This window comes from Coregonus clupeaformis, chromosome 19 (genome assembly GCF_020615455.1).
Source record: "Coregonus clupeaformis isolate EN_2021a chromosome 19, ASM2061545v1, whole genome shotgun sequence".
Classification (NCBI taxonomy): Eukaryota; Metazoa; Chordata; class Actinopteri; order Salmoniformes; family Salmonidae; genus Coregonus; species Coregonus clupeaformis.
In genome coordinates, this window is record NC_059210.1 from 22,540,993 (window position 1) to 22,558,836 (window position 17,844).

Here is a 17,844-nt window from a genome sequence, read left to right on the forward strand (position 1 = left end):
TCTATTATAAGATGTAATAGAACATTGTATTATTTAAGGAAGATGCATTTGATTGATGGACTACGAAGGTAATTGTCTATGTAAAATAGTATAAAAATTCAAAGAAAATATATCAAAGCAGCACATTACAGTTATGACATCCAAAGTCTAAGCTGTACTAAGCTGATCTTTTGTAACAACTATATATTGTTTTTTAAAAGAATGCTGTTCCTCTTTCTGCTAACAATTCTTTATGCCTCCTGCTTATGTTTGTGATGATGTAATATTGTAGCCAAGATATTTCTTAAAAAAACAAAAAAAACATGAATTACTGACACTAGATTTTGGAATGTTCACTCAAATCGCTGCAAACGATGCTGTAGGCCTACATCAGATTGAGTAACCTCAGCTGCAATCAGCAAGTATTCATAACCCTTGACTTATTCCACATTTAGTTGTCTTACAGTTTCAATTCAAAGTGGATTAATTTGATTTAGTTTCTTACCCAACCATACCCAATACCCAAAATGACAAAGTGAAAAGATGTTTGTAGACATTTATGCTAACTTTTTGAAAATGAAATACAGAAATTAATTTACATACAGTACCAGTCAAAGGTTTGGACACACCTACTCATTCCAGGGTTTTTCTTTATTTTTACTATTTTCTACATTGTAGAATAATAGTGAAGACATCAAAACTATGAAATAACACATGGATTCATATAGTAACCCAGAAAGTGTTAAACAAATCAAAATATATTTGAGATTCTTCAAAGTAGCCACCCTTTGCCTTGATGACAGCTTTGCACACTCTTGTCATTCTCTCAACCAACTTCATGAGGTAGTCACCTGGAATGCATTTCAATTAAATCCATAATTACTTTAAGACATGAAGGTCAGTCAATCCGGAAAATTTCAAGAAGTTGACATTTTCTTCAAGTGCAGTCGCAAAAACCATCAAGCGCTATGATGAAACTGGCTCTCATGAGGACCGCCACAGGAAAGGAAGACCCAGAGTTACCTCTGCTGCAGAGGATAAGTTCATTAGAGTTAACTGCACCTCAGAAAGAAACCACTACCAAAGGACACCAATAATAAGAAGAGACTTGCTTGGGCCAACAAACACGAGCAGTGGACATTAGACCGGTGGAAATTTGTCCTTTGGTCTGATGAGTCCAAATTTGAGAGTTTTGGTTCCAACCGCCGTTTCTTTGTGAGACACAGAGTAGGTGAACGGATGATCTCCGCATGTGTGGTTCCCACCGTGAAGCATGGAGGAGGAGGTGTGATGGTGTGGGGGTGCTTTGCTGGTGACACTGTCAGTGATTTATTTAGAATTCAAGGCACGCTTAACCAGCATGGCTACCACAGCATTCTGCAACGATACGCCATCCCATCTGGTTTGCGCTTAGTGGGACTATCATTTGTTTTTCAACAGGACAATGACCCAACACACTTCCAGGCTGTGTAAGGCCTATTTGACCAAGAAAGAGAGTGATTGAGTGCTGCATCAGATGACCTGGCCTCCACAGTCACCTGACCTCAATCCAATTGAGATGGTTTGGGATGAGTTGGACCGCAGAGTGAAGGAAAAGCAGCCAACAAGTGCTCAGCATATGTGGGAACTCCTTCAATACTGTTGGAAAAGCATTCCAGGTGAAGCTGGTTGAGAGAATGCCAAGAGTGCGCAAAGCTGTCATCAAGGCAAAGGGTGGCTACTGTGAAGAATCTTTAACACGTTTTTGGTTACTATATGAATCCATGTGTTATTTCATAGTTTTGATGTCTTCACTATTATTCTACAATGTAGAAAATAGTAAAAATAAAGAAAAACCCTTGAATGAGTAGTGTGTCCAAACTTTTGACTGGTACTCTATGTAAATTAGATATTTCTGTATTTCATTTTTATAAATTTGCCAAAATGTCTACAAACATGTTTTCACTTTGTCATTATGGGGTTTTGTGTGTAGATGGGTGAGAAAATAAATCTATTGAATCCATTTTGAATTCAGGCTGTAACACAACAAAATGTGGAATAAGTCAAGGGGTAAGAATACTTTCTGAAGGCACTGTAGATGGGTCTTGTTGAGAAGCAAAATGGGCTACATGTAGGCTGTTATTGAGTAGCTAAGTTCTCGTTCAATTATTCGTTTCGATATCTCACGTGGGATTCACCAGAATCTCAGAAGCTCGAAGAACCAATCACACAGGTCTGTCGGAGACAGACAGATCAAGTGGCGAATGAGGTGAGCCCCTCCTCCTCCTTATAAGGAGCCACACGCCCTCTGGTCATTCTCACCTCTCTTCCTCACAAAGAGTACTAGTCTCTAAGCTCAGCACGACTTTATCCCTCTGTCTTCCTGTTCAATTGTTCGCAGGTGTGCCGCGAGGTTACGCACGTGTTTCAGCTCTCGTCTTCTGTGTTGGGTGACTTTACTGAAAGGAACGTTTTTGCTTCGAGTAAGAATGATCTTTTCCGCTTTTTCTTCCCTTTGTCTCTTGTGGTAGCTAGCGTCACATGGCTAGCTACTGAGTATTGGCTAGCTTAGCTGCAAGGCTTAGTTAACCTGGCTAGCTCGCCGCAGGGCTAGCTATCCTACCAACTAGCTATCCTACCGAATAGCATTCCTACCTGGAAGGGTAGAATTACTAGCTCGCGCTCTCGTTTATCTCAACCCACTACCATACCACATTGACTAGACCAACCTTCCTAGCTTTAATGCTTATCGATCGAGAGCCCTGCTTTTGTTTGTCACAAGACTAACAAGCGCTACCTTCTTTTGGCTAACATTGTGCTAACTACCTAGGCTACTAGCCCACGAGGCGAACGCTAGCTACGTTTCACTTTGTTCTCGGATTAACTGTTTTTTGGAGCCATGGAGCCTGCTCGGCCCAAGGGGTACCAGGCAAGGACACGCACCGCCTGTGTGTCATCTGCCTGGGCCTCGAACACGCGCAAGCCATGCGGGGAGACTACCTCACAGACCCAGCCCTCATGGGCCGACATTTTGGATGGCTACCCTGAGGACCTTCACCCACTCTTTCAGGGAAAGGGGAGGGGGACCTTTTCATCATAAGAGGATGAGGAAGCGCAAGTCCTTACCTCTAGGTTCTCTTCCGCACTTAGCGGGGCATCGATGGCAGAAGACAGATATTTACTCATCACTGTCTGCAAAAGGGAAGCGGCCAGACTCCGTATTGAGTGGCTCAAACCCGTAGGGGGTGGCATCACAGAGAGGGACTGGTACGACGGGAGGAAACACCCCTCTGGCACCATCCCAGGCAAGCAACTCCTCCCAGCCATCCCAGCTTGCGTGGCGGAAGCCAAACTTGACTCTGAGGGTTGATATGTTGAGACTACCTGGCTTCGGAGAGAATGTTATCCCACTCTTCAATGGCTGTGCGAAGTTGCTGGATATTGGCGAGAACTGGAACACGCTGTCGTACACGTCGATCCAGAGCATCTCAAATATGCTCAATGGGTGACATATCTGGTAGGTATGCAGGCCATGGAATAACTGGGACATTTTCAGCTTCCAGGAATTGTGTACAGATCCTTGTGACATGGGGCTGTGCATTATCATGCTGAAACATGCGGTGATGGCGGCGGATGAATGGCACAACAATGGGACTCAGGATCTCGTCACAGTATCTCTGTGACGGTTTCTGACAGTTTGTGCAGAAATTCTTCCGTTGTGCAAACCTACAGTTTCATCAGCTGTCTCAGACGATCCCGCAGGTGAAGAAGCCGGATGTGGAGGTCCTTGGCTGGCGTGAATACACGTGGTCTGCGGTTGTGAGGCAGGTTGGACGTATTGCCAAATTCTCTAAAATGACATATGGTAGAGAAATGAACATTCAATTCTCTGGCAACAGCTCTGGTGGACATTCCTGCAGTCAGAATGCCAATTGCACGCTCCCTCAAAACTTGCGACATCTGTGTCATTGTGTTCTGTGACAAAACTGCACATTTTAGAGTGGCCTTTTAGCGTTCCCAGCACAAGGTGCACCTGTGTAATGATCATGCTGTTTAATCAGATGCCACATCTGTCAGGTGGATGGATTATCTTGGCTTAGGACAAATGCTCACTAACAGGGACGTAAACAAATTTGTGCCAAAAATGTGAGAGAAATAAGCTTTTTGTGTGTGTGGACAATTTCTGGGATTTTTTATTTCAGCTCATGAAACATGGGACCAACACATTACATGTAACATTTATATTTTTGTTCAGTATACTTTAGCTTATGTTTAGTTTTACAGACTTATTTTGCCTTTTTTCTGAGATTACTTCAAGGGATACAGAAGGGCAGTGGCAAACAGCACTCACTATCATTATAGAGGATCTAAGTAATAGTGATTTACAAAAAGATAACCCTTAACTTTTGAAAAGAAATTCCAGAAAGTTTAAAGAAGAGTAGACATGCGAGAGTAGACATGCCTAAAATCATTATCAGCTGTGGAATGGATAAGTCTATCCTTGAGATTGAGAGAGTAACTGGGTTGATACCAAGGAATGGCGCTACTGTTCAGGACCTCTTGTGTCCCTTCGTTCAGAACCTGGCAAACAGGAAAAATCTGAAAGACTGTAAAAAAGAACAACATGAGAACCCCACAATTGAATCATTTAAAGATGAGCCACCTGCAACGAATGGACGGAAGAGAAAACGTGTGGACGAATCAGAGGATGAGGTGTCAGCACCAGGTCCAGAGAAGAAAGGGATGGGGGGAAAAGCAACAAGGGTAATTGTTACAGGTTTCAGTTTCGAAGTTGGTTAGTCACCTCATTAGTCAGTATGTGTTTCACCTGTGCTAGCCCAGAGCGTGATCTTGTTAGTGAGGATGTGTTTCACTTGTGCTGGCCCAGCTGGTATTTAGGACCTGTTGGCCCAGTGCATCATTTGGAAAGGAGCTTGGCAATAAAGGAATACAAGGGAAGGTAGTCAAAAAATCTGATCTGAGATTTTAAAAACACACAGGAAAAACATGCTATTTTCTGCATTACATGGATCTGGCTGAAGTCACCGTATATGGAAAGCAGAACTATAAGAAATTCTAAGAGGGAAGCTGTTACATGTTACACAGACTCATCAATGAAGAGGATACAGTGAAGGTGACAAGCAATTGCATAATTTCAGAACCAAAACCATTCAAAGTTCCTCAGAACTTTGACGCTGAGGCAAATGCTCATTGAACGTTCAGTATGCTCCATCACTGAAGCCTTGGCCTCTGATGCCGGCACCGAGATAAGCGTTGAGGGAACTGTGAAAGAGATGCCCAATGTGGAGAAAGGGAAGGTGCAAAAGGAGAGTCAGTCGGTTGAACAGTGCATCCTGACCTTGCAGGACGAGACAGGTTCCATTTAGGTCTGTCGCGCGCCGCTGCAGAGCATCGGTTGGAGAAAAAGTCAGGGTGACCAATTTCCACTACAAGAACTACGACAGTATTTCCATCAACTCAACTGGAATAACCAGGGTTTATACGATCAAGGCTGCTCCTTTGGAAACTGAAGCTGTCCATAATATCAATCCAAAAGTACACTAAAATGAAGGTGACCCTAGTGACAGATGTGGATGAAGGTATGAAAATATTCATTGTGGCATCGAAACTCTTTTCAAAGACCTATGAAATCAAACACGATGGCGACTTTAAGATGTCTTCAAGCGATGTTACGTACAAGGGAATATAATAATAAATAAATAAAATGTGAAAGTCAAATCTGAATGATGAGAGGTTGTGTGGCTGGAAAGCTTCACACGCAGCCCAAATCCAGCCAATGGATTGAAAAGTCACACACTAGAATCCTAAAATGTATTCCCCTTTGACCTGAACTTTTTCATATGTAATAATAATAATACTTAAAATATGTAACAGATAACTCTTTAGGAATGTGGGAAAGGGCTACTAATTATCTATAATGTGATGTAATGTGCGGAGCTGAAGTGGTGTACTACAAAACAAGATGGCATGAAGCCTTAATTTGATCAAGAAAATACTTCAGCCATTTCTCTCTGGTTTCTACTATGTGACTGTGCATGGTAAACATTTGTATTTCACCAGTGGTATTACTGTAATTGATAATGGAGTAAGGGGGTTATATCACTGTCCTGGAACTGTAATACTCAAGGCATGTAATTTCACAGCTCATGACATTGCTTTGCTTTTTTGTTTTATCAACTTTTAAAGGCCCAATGCAGACGTTTTTATATCATTATCATTTCTGGGTAGCATTAAGTAGCTTACTGTAATAGTTTTCCCTTAAAACGGTCAAAAAGAAGGGGGAAAAAATATTTTTTTGCAAAAAAAACATTTCTCAAGCAAGAATTTTGCTAGGACTGTCTAGGAGTGGTCTGAGTGAGGGACCTAATTGGAGGGGCCTAATGGGAGGGATATGTAACCTGATTAGAAGGTCCTGTGTAGATTGTATTTTCAACCAGCAACTATCAGAAATAACGTACTATGGGCCCTGGTCAAAAGTAGTGCACTATATAGGGAATAGGGTGCAATTTGGGAGTGTTTAGTGAAGGAAGGAGACGATTGTGCTGCTGAAGTAAGCCAGATGTCACACCTGCTGTGTCTCAGTCAGCTTCTCTCTTTAGTTCTCCCTCTCTCTTCCCTGGAAAAAAAGGAAGAAAAAGAGGGGTTTGGATTCAATAAGGGGTATTCTGGTATTCTCAGGCAAAGGGGAAATTACATTTCGAAATGGCAGCAATGAAATTCCTTTGTCGCAGCTTATGAATTGCTTTCTTTTCTCCTGTGATGGGTTTGTGTTTCATGTTGTTTTGGAGAACCTGCTTTTCCAGTTTAGTATCAAATTCATACCTACTAATAAGTATGCTAAACATCTTTATTCTACATAATAATAATACATCCCCTTAACAAACCAGTTTTTCCCGCTGGGTTTGTCCTATGGTGGTCTATTGAGATCCGACCCACCTTTTCCTCCCTTCCCCTTGGGCTTGGAGGAGCAGGGCTTGGTCACCATGATGGTGGCCTCGCAGTCTAACTTGAACAGGCTTTTCTTCAGGGTTCCTGACCGGCTCTTGGTGCTGGTGGTCGTGTCACACTCGCCCCAGTTGGTGAACCTGTACTTGCAGTCAGCTAGAAAGAAATACCACAGATTATATAAAAAAATATATAATATATATATTTTTTTAAGTTATCCTAATTCCGTTATGATTAGGGCCCAGAGTTTTTCCTGACCACGATGAGACCTGACCAGTGATCACAAAAAAACTATGGGCCTTGTGATGTCACGAGAGGCTGTGTCCTGGAGGGACGTTACATCCCCCTGAGGTGGCTGCAAACCCAGACAGCTATGGCTCCATCTGCTGGTATGGTCGGGAACTCCACCCCTCTATGGCCAATCTTCCCACGCAGCTGAAACAAATGAGGAGCTGATGAGCTGAAGGTTGGGGAAGGGAAGAGACACAGTCTCCAACCTGGGCTCTCTGGAGGACAAGAGTGCTGCACGTCCACTTCCATGAGGAATATAAGGATTTGGAGATACTTACCTTTGGGAAATACTCACCTTTGGATATATGCACCTGTGGAAATACGTGAGAGACATTTGGAAGGACTTTTTGCTGGGTTGGCCACTAGCTGCAACGTGGACTACAGTAAGGCTGGGGAAAAGTTATCTGAGCGAGTGAGAATTATGACTTTGGATGTGGAAGAGACATCCCTGAACTGTTAACCCTTAAAGAGCCACAAGAGAACAGAATTTTGTTATATTTTCGTTAATTTCCCAAGACCTATAATAAAATCCTTGTTTTGTTTGAACCTTGTCTCCTTGCACTACTTGAGCAATCCCGCTGAAAGCTGTGTAGCCTCTCGTGACGTCACAGATGGTGGAGAATACGGGCACGCTCAAGCGTTAATAGTGCATGTCAGAGGAGGATACCGAAGGTTTGATCACCCAGTTTTCCAAGTTGGCCGTAGGCTCCCCGCCGACTGAAATGGAGGACATATTGAAAGCCCTTGTTGCTGGCCAGCAAGCCCAGATGCAAGCAAACGTGGCTCTCTTGGAGGAGCAAAAGAAAGCCAACCTTCTGAAGGCAGAGGAATTGCAGTTGCAGAGACAGAGGGTGGTCCAAAATACCCGCCCAATAAAGGCAAGTGACTTTATATCTAAGATGGGAGCTACCGATGACATTGAGGCATACCTGCATGCATTTGAGGCCACGGCCACTAGGGAAGCCTGGCCCAAGCAACAGTGGGTTGGTCTGTTAGCCCCCTTTCTAACCGGGGAATCGCTGAATGCTGTCCGGGACCTGGGCCCTGACCAGGTTACTGACTATGATGCCCTGAAGTCTGAGATCCTCAGCAGATATGGACTCACAAAGTTTGGTATGGCCCAGCGCTTTCACAGCTGGACCTTCCAACCAGACCAACCTCCTCGGGCGCAGATGCATGAACTTGTCCGAATCGCAAGGAAATGGCTGGATCCGCAGAGGAATACAGCAGCGGCGGTGGTGGAGGCCGTTGTGGTGGATCGTTACCTACGCGCCCTGCCTTATGAGGCAAAACGGTTCATCAGTCAACAGGCCTTGACCACGGCTGATCTGACCGTGGAAGCTGTGGAAAAGTACCAGGCCACAGCGGAGATGCTGAATGCTTCCCGAAAAGACCCCAGGAGTGCGGCCCCACCACAAATGGGAAGAACCCGTCCAAAGGACCCCAAGGTCTCGAACCCAGCCACGTCAGGACTTATCCCGGCTCCAGGGGGAGCCAGAAACCAGGGCGGGTCCAAGAAGAGTACACCAGGAGGGGGGAAACTCGACAGTGTTACCGGTGTGGGGAGATGGGACATATCTCCTGGCAGTGTGGGAAACCAGCCGAGGAACCTATGCCCACTGCGGAGTCCTCCAGCTCAGCACCCACACACCGTTTTGCCTCGCTCTTGGGAGTCATAGATGGCGGCCCAGATCGACCCCCACCTGCCCGGTAACTGTGAATCACCATGATGTGGAGGCCTTACTGGATTCTGGTAGCCGGGCCACCCTGGTGCGTAAGGATTTGGTGGGCCCAACGTGTCTGACCCCCGGGGAAAGTCCTCCCAGTTTCCTGTGTCCATGGGGACACCAGAGAATACCCCATTACTGAACTTACAATGACCAGCACACGGGGAACCATACACACGACGGCGGGGGTGGTTGATTCCTCCCCGTCCCTGTCCTAATTGGACGAGACTGCCCAGCCTTTTACCCACTCTGGAGAGAGTCTCAGGAGAGGATAACCCGAGTACCTCGGAAACGGAGAGGCAAGACTCATCCTGGGAAGGCTCCGGTGCAATCCTCCGAGTTACTCACTCCCGCCCGGGCTCTGATAGGGATGGCAGGTGCCCAGACCGACACAGAGACGGAGCTACAGAATCTGGACAAAGAACTGTCTGGTCTGAAGGGGACCGCTGAGAGGTATCGTTTGTTAAAGCAACAGTTAGACATGAAGACAGAAGAGTTAGATATCCTCCAGGCTAAACTCCAACAGAGCTCCTTCCCTAAGCAACAGGAGGAGCTGGAGAGGCTGCGCAGGACCATCGAGGAGTGTGAGGAGACCCTGCGCAGTAGTAAGGAGGTCCAGAAGAAGGCAGAGGAGAAGTACAAGGTGTTGGAGAACAAGATGAAGAATGCGGAGGCAGAGAGAGAGAAGGAACTGAAAGCTGCTCAACAGAAGCTAAACTCTGCTAAAACCAAGGCTGATGCGTTCAGTAAGAAACTCAAGGAGAGACAACAGGAGGCTGAGTCCCTGGTCCTAGAGTTGGAGGAGTTGAAGAGAGAGCAGTCTGGCAAGCACCACGGCAATGCGGACGCCCTCTCCCGGCGTGATGCCTTCTTCGCTGCCTTTACCCCGACGAGGACGTCGGTCCCGAGGAGGGGGATGTGTGATGTCACGAGAGGCTGTGTCCTGGAGGGACGTTACATCCCCCTGAGGTGGCTGCAAACCCAGACAGCTATGGCTCCATCTGCTGGTATGGTCGGGAACTCCACCCCTCTATGGCCAATCTTCCCACGCAGCTGAAACAAATGAGGAGCTGATGAGCTGAAGGTTGGGGAAGGGAAGAGACACAGTCTCCAACCTGGGCTCTCTGGAGGACAAGAGTGCTGCACGTCCACTTCCATGAGGAATATAAGGATTTGGAGATACTTACCTTTGGGAAATACTCACCTTTGGATATATGCACCTGTGGAAATACGTGAGAGACATTTGGAAGGACTTTTTGCTGGGTTGGCCACTAGCTGCAACGTGGACTACAGTAAGGCTGGGGAAAAGTTATCTGAGCGAGTGAGAATTATGACTTTGGATGTGGAAGAGACATCCCTGAACTGTTAACCCTTAAAGAGCCACAAGAGAACAGAATTTTGTTATATTTTCGTTAATTTCCCAAGACCTATAATAAAATCCTTGTTTTGTTTGAACCTTGTCTCCTTGCACTACTTGAGCAATCCCGCTGAAAGCTGTGTAGCCTCTCGTGACGTCACAGCCTAGTTACTGTATGATGACTGTACAGAATGCAGATACATGTAGTATATTCAGTATATGCACATGTATACCAGGACCACAGTCCATTTCCCACATTTGCACTCTTACCGCCAAAGGCCTTCTTCCAGTTGCAAGCGATATTGCGATATTGTGTTTGGTGGTGTGCTCGCCACAGGTGGCCTCACGGAACCCATCTCCACAGTCACCAGCGTTGGGAACACATTTGGCAAAGAACTTCTCAGTGCACTCTGCTTCGCCCCCCTCTTTGGCTTTCTGACCTGTGGCCACCCAAACATGGCAGACATTTGTCGAAACAAAACATTTAACATAGGTAAACAACATGGGCTCCTTCAAAGGGACATATTTAGTTAAATCTGAGATACTGTACACAATGTAGTTTTATCAAATTTCTCACCTTTTTTGTCACCATGTTTGTGTCCTGCCTGTACTGTGACCATCAAGACCACAAGCAGCATAAGTGTCATTGAGAACAGTCCTCGCATTCTGTGGAGAGAAAATGAAATATCATTATCAACATTTGACTGGAAAGTATATCAGCCACTGGGCTAAAAGAGGTGATCAAAAACTGTTATGGTTCCATCCATGCAGGGGTGTCAATTGGGTATTGCAGTCGCCATATCCTAGTTCAACACCAGTAATGTAAAATAGGCTACTAAAATCATTCCAATCCCGATTTAAAAGGCAGTTTAGCGGTATTGGCAGGCTGGCTTTAGAACCATGCGGACGGCTCAGAGCCTACGGGCAGGCTGTTTATCGATAGTAGAGAGCATGTTTTAGGATGCCTCGGCGCGGGCGGTAACAGCTGGACTTTTCTTTCAAAATAGTGTAGAGGTGGAAGATGGCTGTAGATGGCTAGGTAACTGCTGTTTCAATTGACATGAAACTAAACTAGAGTTTCTAGTCCCGGTGCTGAGCTAGTGCGTAGCTGTTAATATCTGTATGACGTGTTTGTAGAATGTTAAGTCCCCTATCGACTGAAGTGAATGGAGCTATAGCAGTCAAGGTGATAATTGCTAGAGTCAATTAAGTTTGTTTTTGCTGTTCTCCAAACTCCAAATTGCAATTTAGAGTTTTTTAATTGTGTAGAAATGCAGCAAATGAGCTTGCAGCAAATTAATTGTCACTTTGCCCTACCCTAGGTTTAGTTAAAATGACGCCACTGCATCTATGTCCTAATTTCTTGATGCTTTTGGGAATTTGATTTGAGCAGAAGCTTCGGACCTTTAGCTGTCGGGAAAGGAACTCGGATCCGCAGCCACTCCGTTCATTTTACTTGGCCACCCCGTTTTAACAGCGTTTCTGTGAGCCATCATAAGTTACTGGCTTATGTTGTACAATATTGAATGTGCTTAAGTTACATCTTAAATCTGTCAAACATCTGCAATGTGCCATTGATCCTACTGTGATTACATAATGTTACAGCAACATTAATCATATGTACTCTTTTCAAGCCAGAGTATGAACTTTAAAAAATATATATAGACAGAGACCATGTGTTTGATGATGTATTTGATACTATTCCGCTCCAGCCATTACCACAAGCCCGTGCTCCCCAATTAAGGTGCCACCAACGTCCTGTGTTATTCCTGTCCTACTAGACTGTCCTTCCTTCCAAGAACAATACATCTGTTTCTGCGTACCTTCGCAGCATCGCTTTTAATCAGATCATTAAATCAAGAACAATGCCTAGTGACACATTCCACACCTTTCCTGAAAGTTGGCTGCAGTCCTTTGTACTGTTCCAAAACAGCAGCAAGTCATGAAAGTAGGGTTACATTCATTGTCTTGCTATGAGTTACTGCACTTCAATGCAGAGCACTGTACTTATTATCATATACTGTGATACTCTGCAATTCACAAACTGTCCTTCGTCTAAGTCGGTGGTTTAGTTTTAGCCTATGGACATATTAGCCTACTAATATCTCATCTGTTTTTTAAATGTTTACATTTTTACATGGAAAACCACACAACTACACATATACTGACATTTTCCTGTTGACAGTTTTGCTTGATGAAAGTAGGCTAATGGAGTATTACTTTGCTCTTATCCAATCATAATATTTTGCCTCACTGAATCAACTGAATGCCTTCTGCCATTACTGGATGAGTGCTCAATCAACAAGAACAGCAGTATATCCCCTTACTATGTGGGCCACGGGCATCCCCCCTTGAATACATTAAATGAGTCAACACATATCTCTCCCTTTCTCTCTCTCCCTCATCCCTCTATCATTGGGCTGAAAAATTAGACTCCTTTGAGAGTTCAGTTTCAAGAGAAAGGCCTCCATTAAATGAGTCCGTTCTTTCACACGTCATCCGGCCATGCAAATCCCGCTCGTCTCTAAATGTGGAGGGCTTCTCCAGTCTGGGGCTTTTGTGTGAACAGAACATGCTCTCAGCAGGCTCCCTCTCTGTGCTCCAGCCATGCGGAGGGGGAGGCCAAGCGCTCGCTGAAAGGCTTTTAGAGTCCCCTCAAAGGTATATTGATTAATTGAGCCAAAACAAAGCGCCTTCTTGCCTGTTTCCATTTCTCTCAAAAGCCCTAACACAGATTCCATGCCATGTCTTAGGAGCAAGACCTCTCCGTGGTCGAGCTGAATGTCAACCTATTTGCATAAGAAGACAATCAAGTCTTAAGATGAGGAAAAGAAGCGTGATGCTCCCTTTGCGATTACAGTACATTTTCAGAACTTCCTCATGAAGGAGAGTTCACTCTCCCAAGAGACAAACTTCATGAAAACCGGTTAAAGACGATCTTGAACGCAGATCTGTAGTGGATCTCTAGGACGAAATTACCATATCAACCAAACACTGTGTAAACAATGTGAATCAAGTTTTTACAAAGACATGACTTTGCTATAACCATGGAACCAACATGTGTAGGCATACTGAACAAATAGACAACATGAGTTACAGACACTCTCTTTCACAAGGTTGTGCAAACAATGAGCTAGCCATGGTGACTTCCTCAAGGGTCAGGTGAATCCCAACATTTTGATGGTTTTGATGGGAGAGCAAAAACATTTAGAAACCACACTGTCTGATGATTGTCCCATAATGATTGATTAGAAGCCACTTTTTTATTCAATTAATTGGATCACTTGCACTATCAAAAGCTGAATCTCTTTTTTTATATTTTAATTTAATATGACCCATTTGATTATATATTTTAAGCGATAATAAGTGTTTGTATGTAAAGAATAGCCTATCATTGGAATATGTAACGCTTCAGCTTTACAGATCAAATAGAGCCCCTAGAGTTTGACAATATAGAATAGCAACCCAGTCTCCAATGATAGGCTATTTGATTATCCGCAAAGCAAATTGGAGTTCTGGTTTGTGCGTAATGCGCATTGCAAGACTACCAAGGCATGCATGCACTTGTTCTGAACATCGACAGTACATTAGTGAACACAAAGACTACAATGAGAAAACATGTCAATAACATATGGATATGCTATTAGATTTTTTATAATTTTGCATTGAACTGACAAAACAATGATTAGCAAAGCCTTATGGTAATAATAAAACATGCAGGATAAGAAAACATAATACATCAACTTACTTTATTGTCATAAGTGGAAACTTCAGTCAGGTAAGTCACTATACTGGTTGAGTAGTCGTTAGATGTCCCGCACACAGACTGCAGCTTGCGTTTACTGTGTAGTCCTACATAGAACAAAAAAACCTTGTATTAGCTGGTCACATAACAATGTTTAAATCAGCCACCCGGTGACATCACTTACGCACGTGGCCTCACTTTAATCCATATAACGGGAGACAAAACAGGCCCATCTCATTTGCATAATAGACAGTAGTCATGATTTGAGACCTGCCTGCTGCATGAATTATTGTTCATTCAAATGTGCTTTACAGTCATGTTTAACACCAACAACTTTTTAGTAACAGACCTTTTCATTTTCAAATACACCTCTTGTCATCAATTAACATTGTAGAGCACCAAATAGTTTAACATTTTATTCAAGCATTTTTAAAGAAAAAATATTATGTCAGTGTTATATGTTACAATCCAAAAATGTGAACCAAATGTTTTAGAGAGGAATGGGGAATCCTGCAGAATGGCAGGTGAATTGCAAGGCAAAGAGGTATGTAGAATATTCCGTTAGAGTTTTCCCTACTAGGACTAGTAATTCCTGTCTTGATTCTCAGGTTTTCCATTCCAGCAATTCACTGCTGCTTTCTTATTGCACAACAGACCCACAATCCACTCATGTTTATCCATGGTCATAAACATCTCTCCTTTATCCCCCTTCTTTCCCAATGAAGTCCACATGACTTCTGTTATGGGGTAAGGAACACCTGTTTGATCAGGAAATGAGTCAGTTGGGTAAATAGTACCAGATAATGTAGGTTTCATGTAAGGTGTAAGGTTTGGTCACTGGGTTATAAGGTGCCTTCAGAAAGTATTCACACCCCTTGACTTTTTCAACATTTTGTTGTGTTACAGCCTGAATTTAAAATGGATTAAATTGAGATTTTATGTCACTGGCCTACACACAATACCCCATAATGTCAAAGTGGAATAATGTTTTTATTGGTGAAGTTATTAATCACTCTTTAGATGGTGTATCAATACACCCAGTCCCTACAAATATACAGGCATCCTTCCTCCTAACTCAGTTGCCAGAGAGGAAGGAAACTGCTCAGGGATTTCACCATGAGGCCAATGGAAACTTTATAACAGTTACAGAGTTTAATGGCTGTGATGGGAGAAAACTGAGGATGGATCAACAACATTGTAGTTACTCCACAATACTAACCTCAATGACAGAGTGAAAAGAAGGAAGCTTGTACAGAATAAAAAACACGCATCCTGTTTGCAATAAGGCGCTAAAGTAAAACTGCAAAAAATGTGGCTGAGAAATGAACTTTATGTCCTGAATACAAAGCATTATGTTTGGGGCAAATCCAACACAACACATTGCTGAGTACCACTCTTCATATTTTCAAGCCTGGTGGTGGCTGCATCATGTTATGGGTATGCTTGTCATCGGCAAGGACTAGGGAGTTTTTGGGGATAGAAATATATAGAATAGAGCTAAGCACAGGAGGACCTAGAGGAAAACCTGGTTCAGTCTGCTTTCCAACAGACACTGGATACAAGTATATCTTTCAGCAGGACAATAACCTCAAACACATGACCAAATATACACTGGAGTTGCTTACCAAGACGACATTGAATGGTCCTGAGTGGCCTAGTTACAGTTTTGATTTAAATCGACTTAAAAATATATGGCAAGACTTGAAAATGGCTGTCTAGCAATGATCAACAACCAACTTGACCGAGCTTGAATAATTTTAAAAAGAATGTGCAAATATTGTGCAATCCAGGTGTGCAAAGCTCTTAGAGACGTACCCAGAAAGACTCACAGCTGGAATCGCTGGAATCGTTGCCAAAGGAGATTCTATCATGTATTCCTGTATTTCGTTTTCAATACATTTGCTATTGTGTCATTATTGTGTGTAAATCAATCAATCCATTTTGAATTGAGGCTGTAACACATTAACATGTGGTGTAAGTCAAGGGGTATGAATACACTGTCTCTTTTGGTCCCTCTGTTACAGGTCTGAGTGTAGGGGGTAAGTTGAGCCATTCTTTTACATTCAGAATCACTCCTTCAAGGGAAATATAGTATCTACGTATACTGTATTTCAGGATGTTGTGTATCCTTGGAAATAATCAGAATGAATGTAAACATGACAGTTTTGAAAACACAACTTGTCCAAAAAAGTGATCTATTGGCACAACTATGTAGAGCCTCGGGACAGGGTAAGTTAAGCCGCCTACACATTTCTGTACTGAATGAAATATTACCACTTTTTAAAACCATGTCTTTATTTCCCAAACATAATTCAACACAATCACTTTTTTGTCTTTTAATCATTTGAAGCATCTTTTAACATTTCCCAGCAATAATGCCTTGCATCACGCCTGGGTAGATTTGCTCAACTTGCCATTGGCTCAACTTACCCCAAGGCAAACATTTGGACTATTAGCCCACACAGCTACAGGGATGCACTTTCATGTTAGGTTTAGGACCTCATATTGAAGCTTATAGAGACCCAAACTGATGTATAGAGTAATCTTTAAATGATGTACTTTAGTTTAGATACAAGCATAATGAAACCCAGTGGAGGCTGATAAGGGGAGGACGGCTCATAATATTGGCTGAAGCGGAGCGAATGGCATCAAACACATGGAAAACATATGTTTGGTGTATTTGATACCATTTCACCTATTCCACTCCAGCCATTACCACAAGACCGTCCTCCCCAATTAAGGTCCCACCAACCTCCTGCGATGAAACCTCTAACACAATAAATTAATTTGACTTGGTGAAAATCGTTTTTTTGGACTTAACTTGCTTACCACTTTTTCCATGTGGTTTCTTCCTTCACAAACTCTGTGAAATGATGACCTCTTCCTAAATATTTGTTCAAATTATGAATTTTGTGTAGGGTTAGAAACAAGGGTGGCCTACACAATAGCAAGCCATGTTTCTTTCATTAACAATGTGTTTTGTTGAAGTAATTTATTTTCAGAATGTGAATTCTTCAGTGCTTTTTTAATTGATTGATGTGTCTTATATTAGTATATCATTATAATTGTTACATGGTTTAATGTAGAAAAATCTGTCAATCAACTTTGCTAAAACATTTCTTTAGAAATCGACCCTTCCACTATATAGCGTGGAAAAACATTCACATGCTTTTTTTTATTTTTTATGTGTATTAAACATATATTAAAGCTGTGAAAAGCATAATCTTATATTTTTCTCTCGTGGCTTTGTTGGCTGTTGCTTCTCAGGGAAGACTTAATGCCACCACCACCCTAGGTTGTCGGTTCCCTCCTCATGATGAAATGGATCAGTCATGCATTGTTGGACAGTTGCCATTGGAGCCTGCAGCTGGGAAGCTTGGAAAAGTCACATGAAGGCCAACTTGTGGAAGGAAGTCTTCCCCTGTGGACAACTCCCTTTTTCCAACCTAAGAAAATACCAGCCATCAAGCAACGAAACAACCAATAAAATAATCAGAAAACGTTTGCTGATCCCATGGATGTCCACAATCAATCCCAGGGCTTGTATTCACAAATAGTATTATAGTAGGAGTGCTAATCTAAGATGAGGTCCCCACGTCCATGTTAGCCTATTCTTTATGATTGAAAAGGGAAGACTCCTATTCGGAGATGCCCGGATGCCCTTCATTCTATTAACCACAGAAAAGAAGAGCCAATTGAACACAGGTCCCCATGCTTTACCTAATTTAAACGTATCAAGTAACACTAAATGTACAGTATGTTTTAAAGTGAAGAAGTGATAGGGTCATAAATTGCAACAA

General features: G+C 43.0%; 1 protein-coding gene across 1 annotated transcript; it reads right to left on the reverse strand.

Annotated features, from left to right (window-relative positions):
* Positions 1–6,425: 6,425 nt before the first annotated feature.
* mdkb (midkine b) lies at positions 6,426–14,134 on the reverse strand. Its single transcript, XM_041837797.2, is given in 6 exon segments — positions 6,426–6,595; positions 6,916–7,080; positions 10,570–10,603; positions 10,606–10,739; positions 10,877–10,965; positions 14,048–14,134. Coding segments are annotated over 6 exon segments (471 nt in total). The 5' UTR covers positions 14,059–14,134; the 3' UTR covers positions 6,426–6,557.
* Between the last annotated feature and the right edge of the window lie 3,710 nt (positions 14,135–17,844).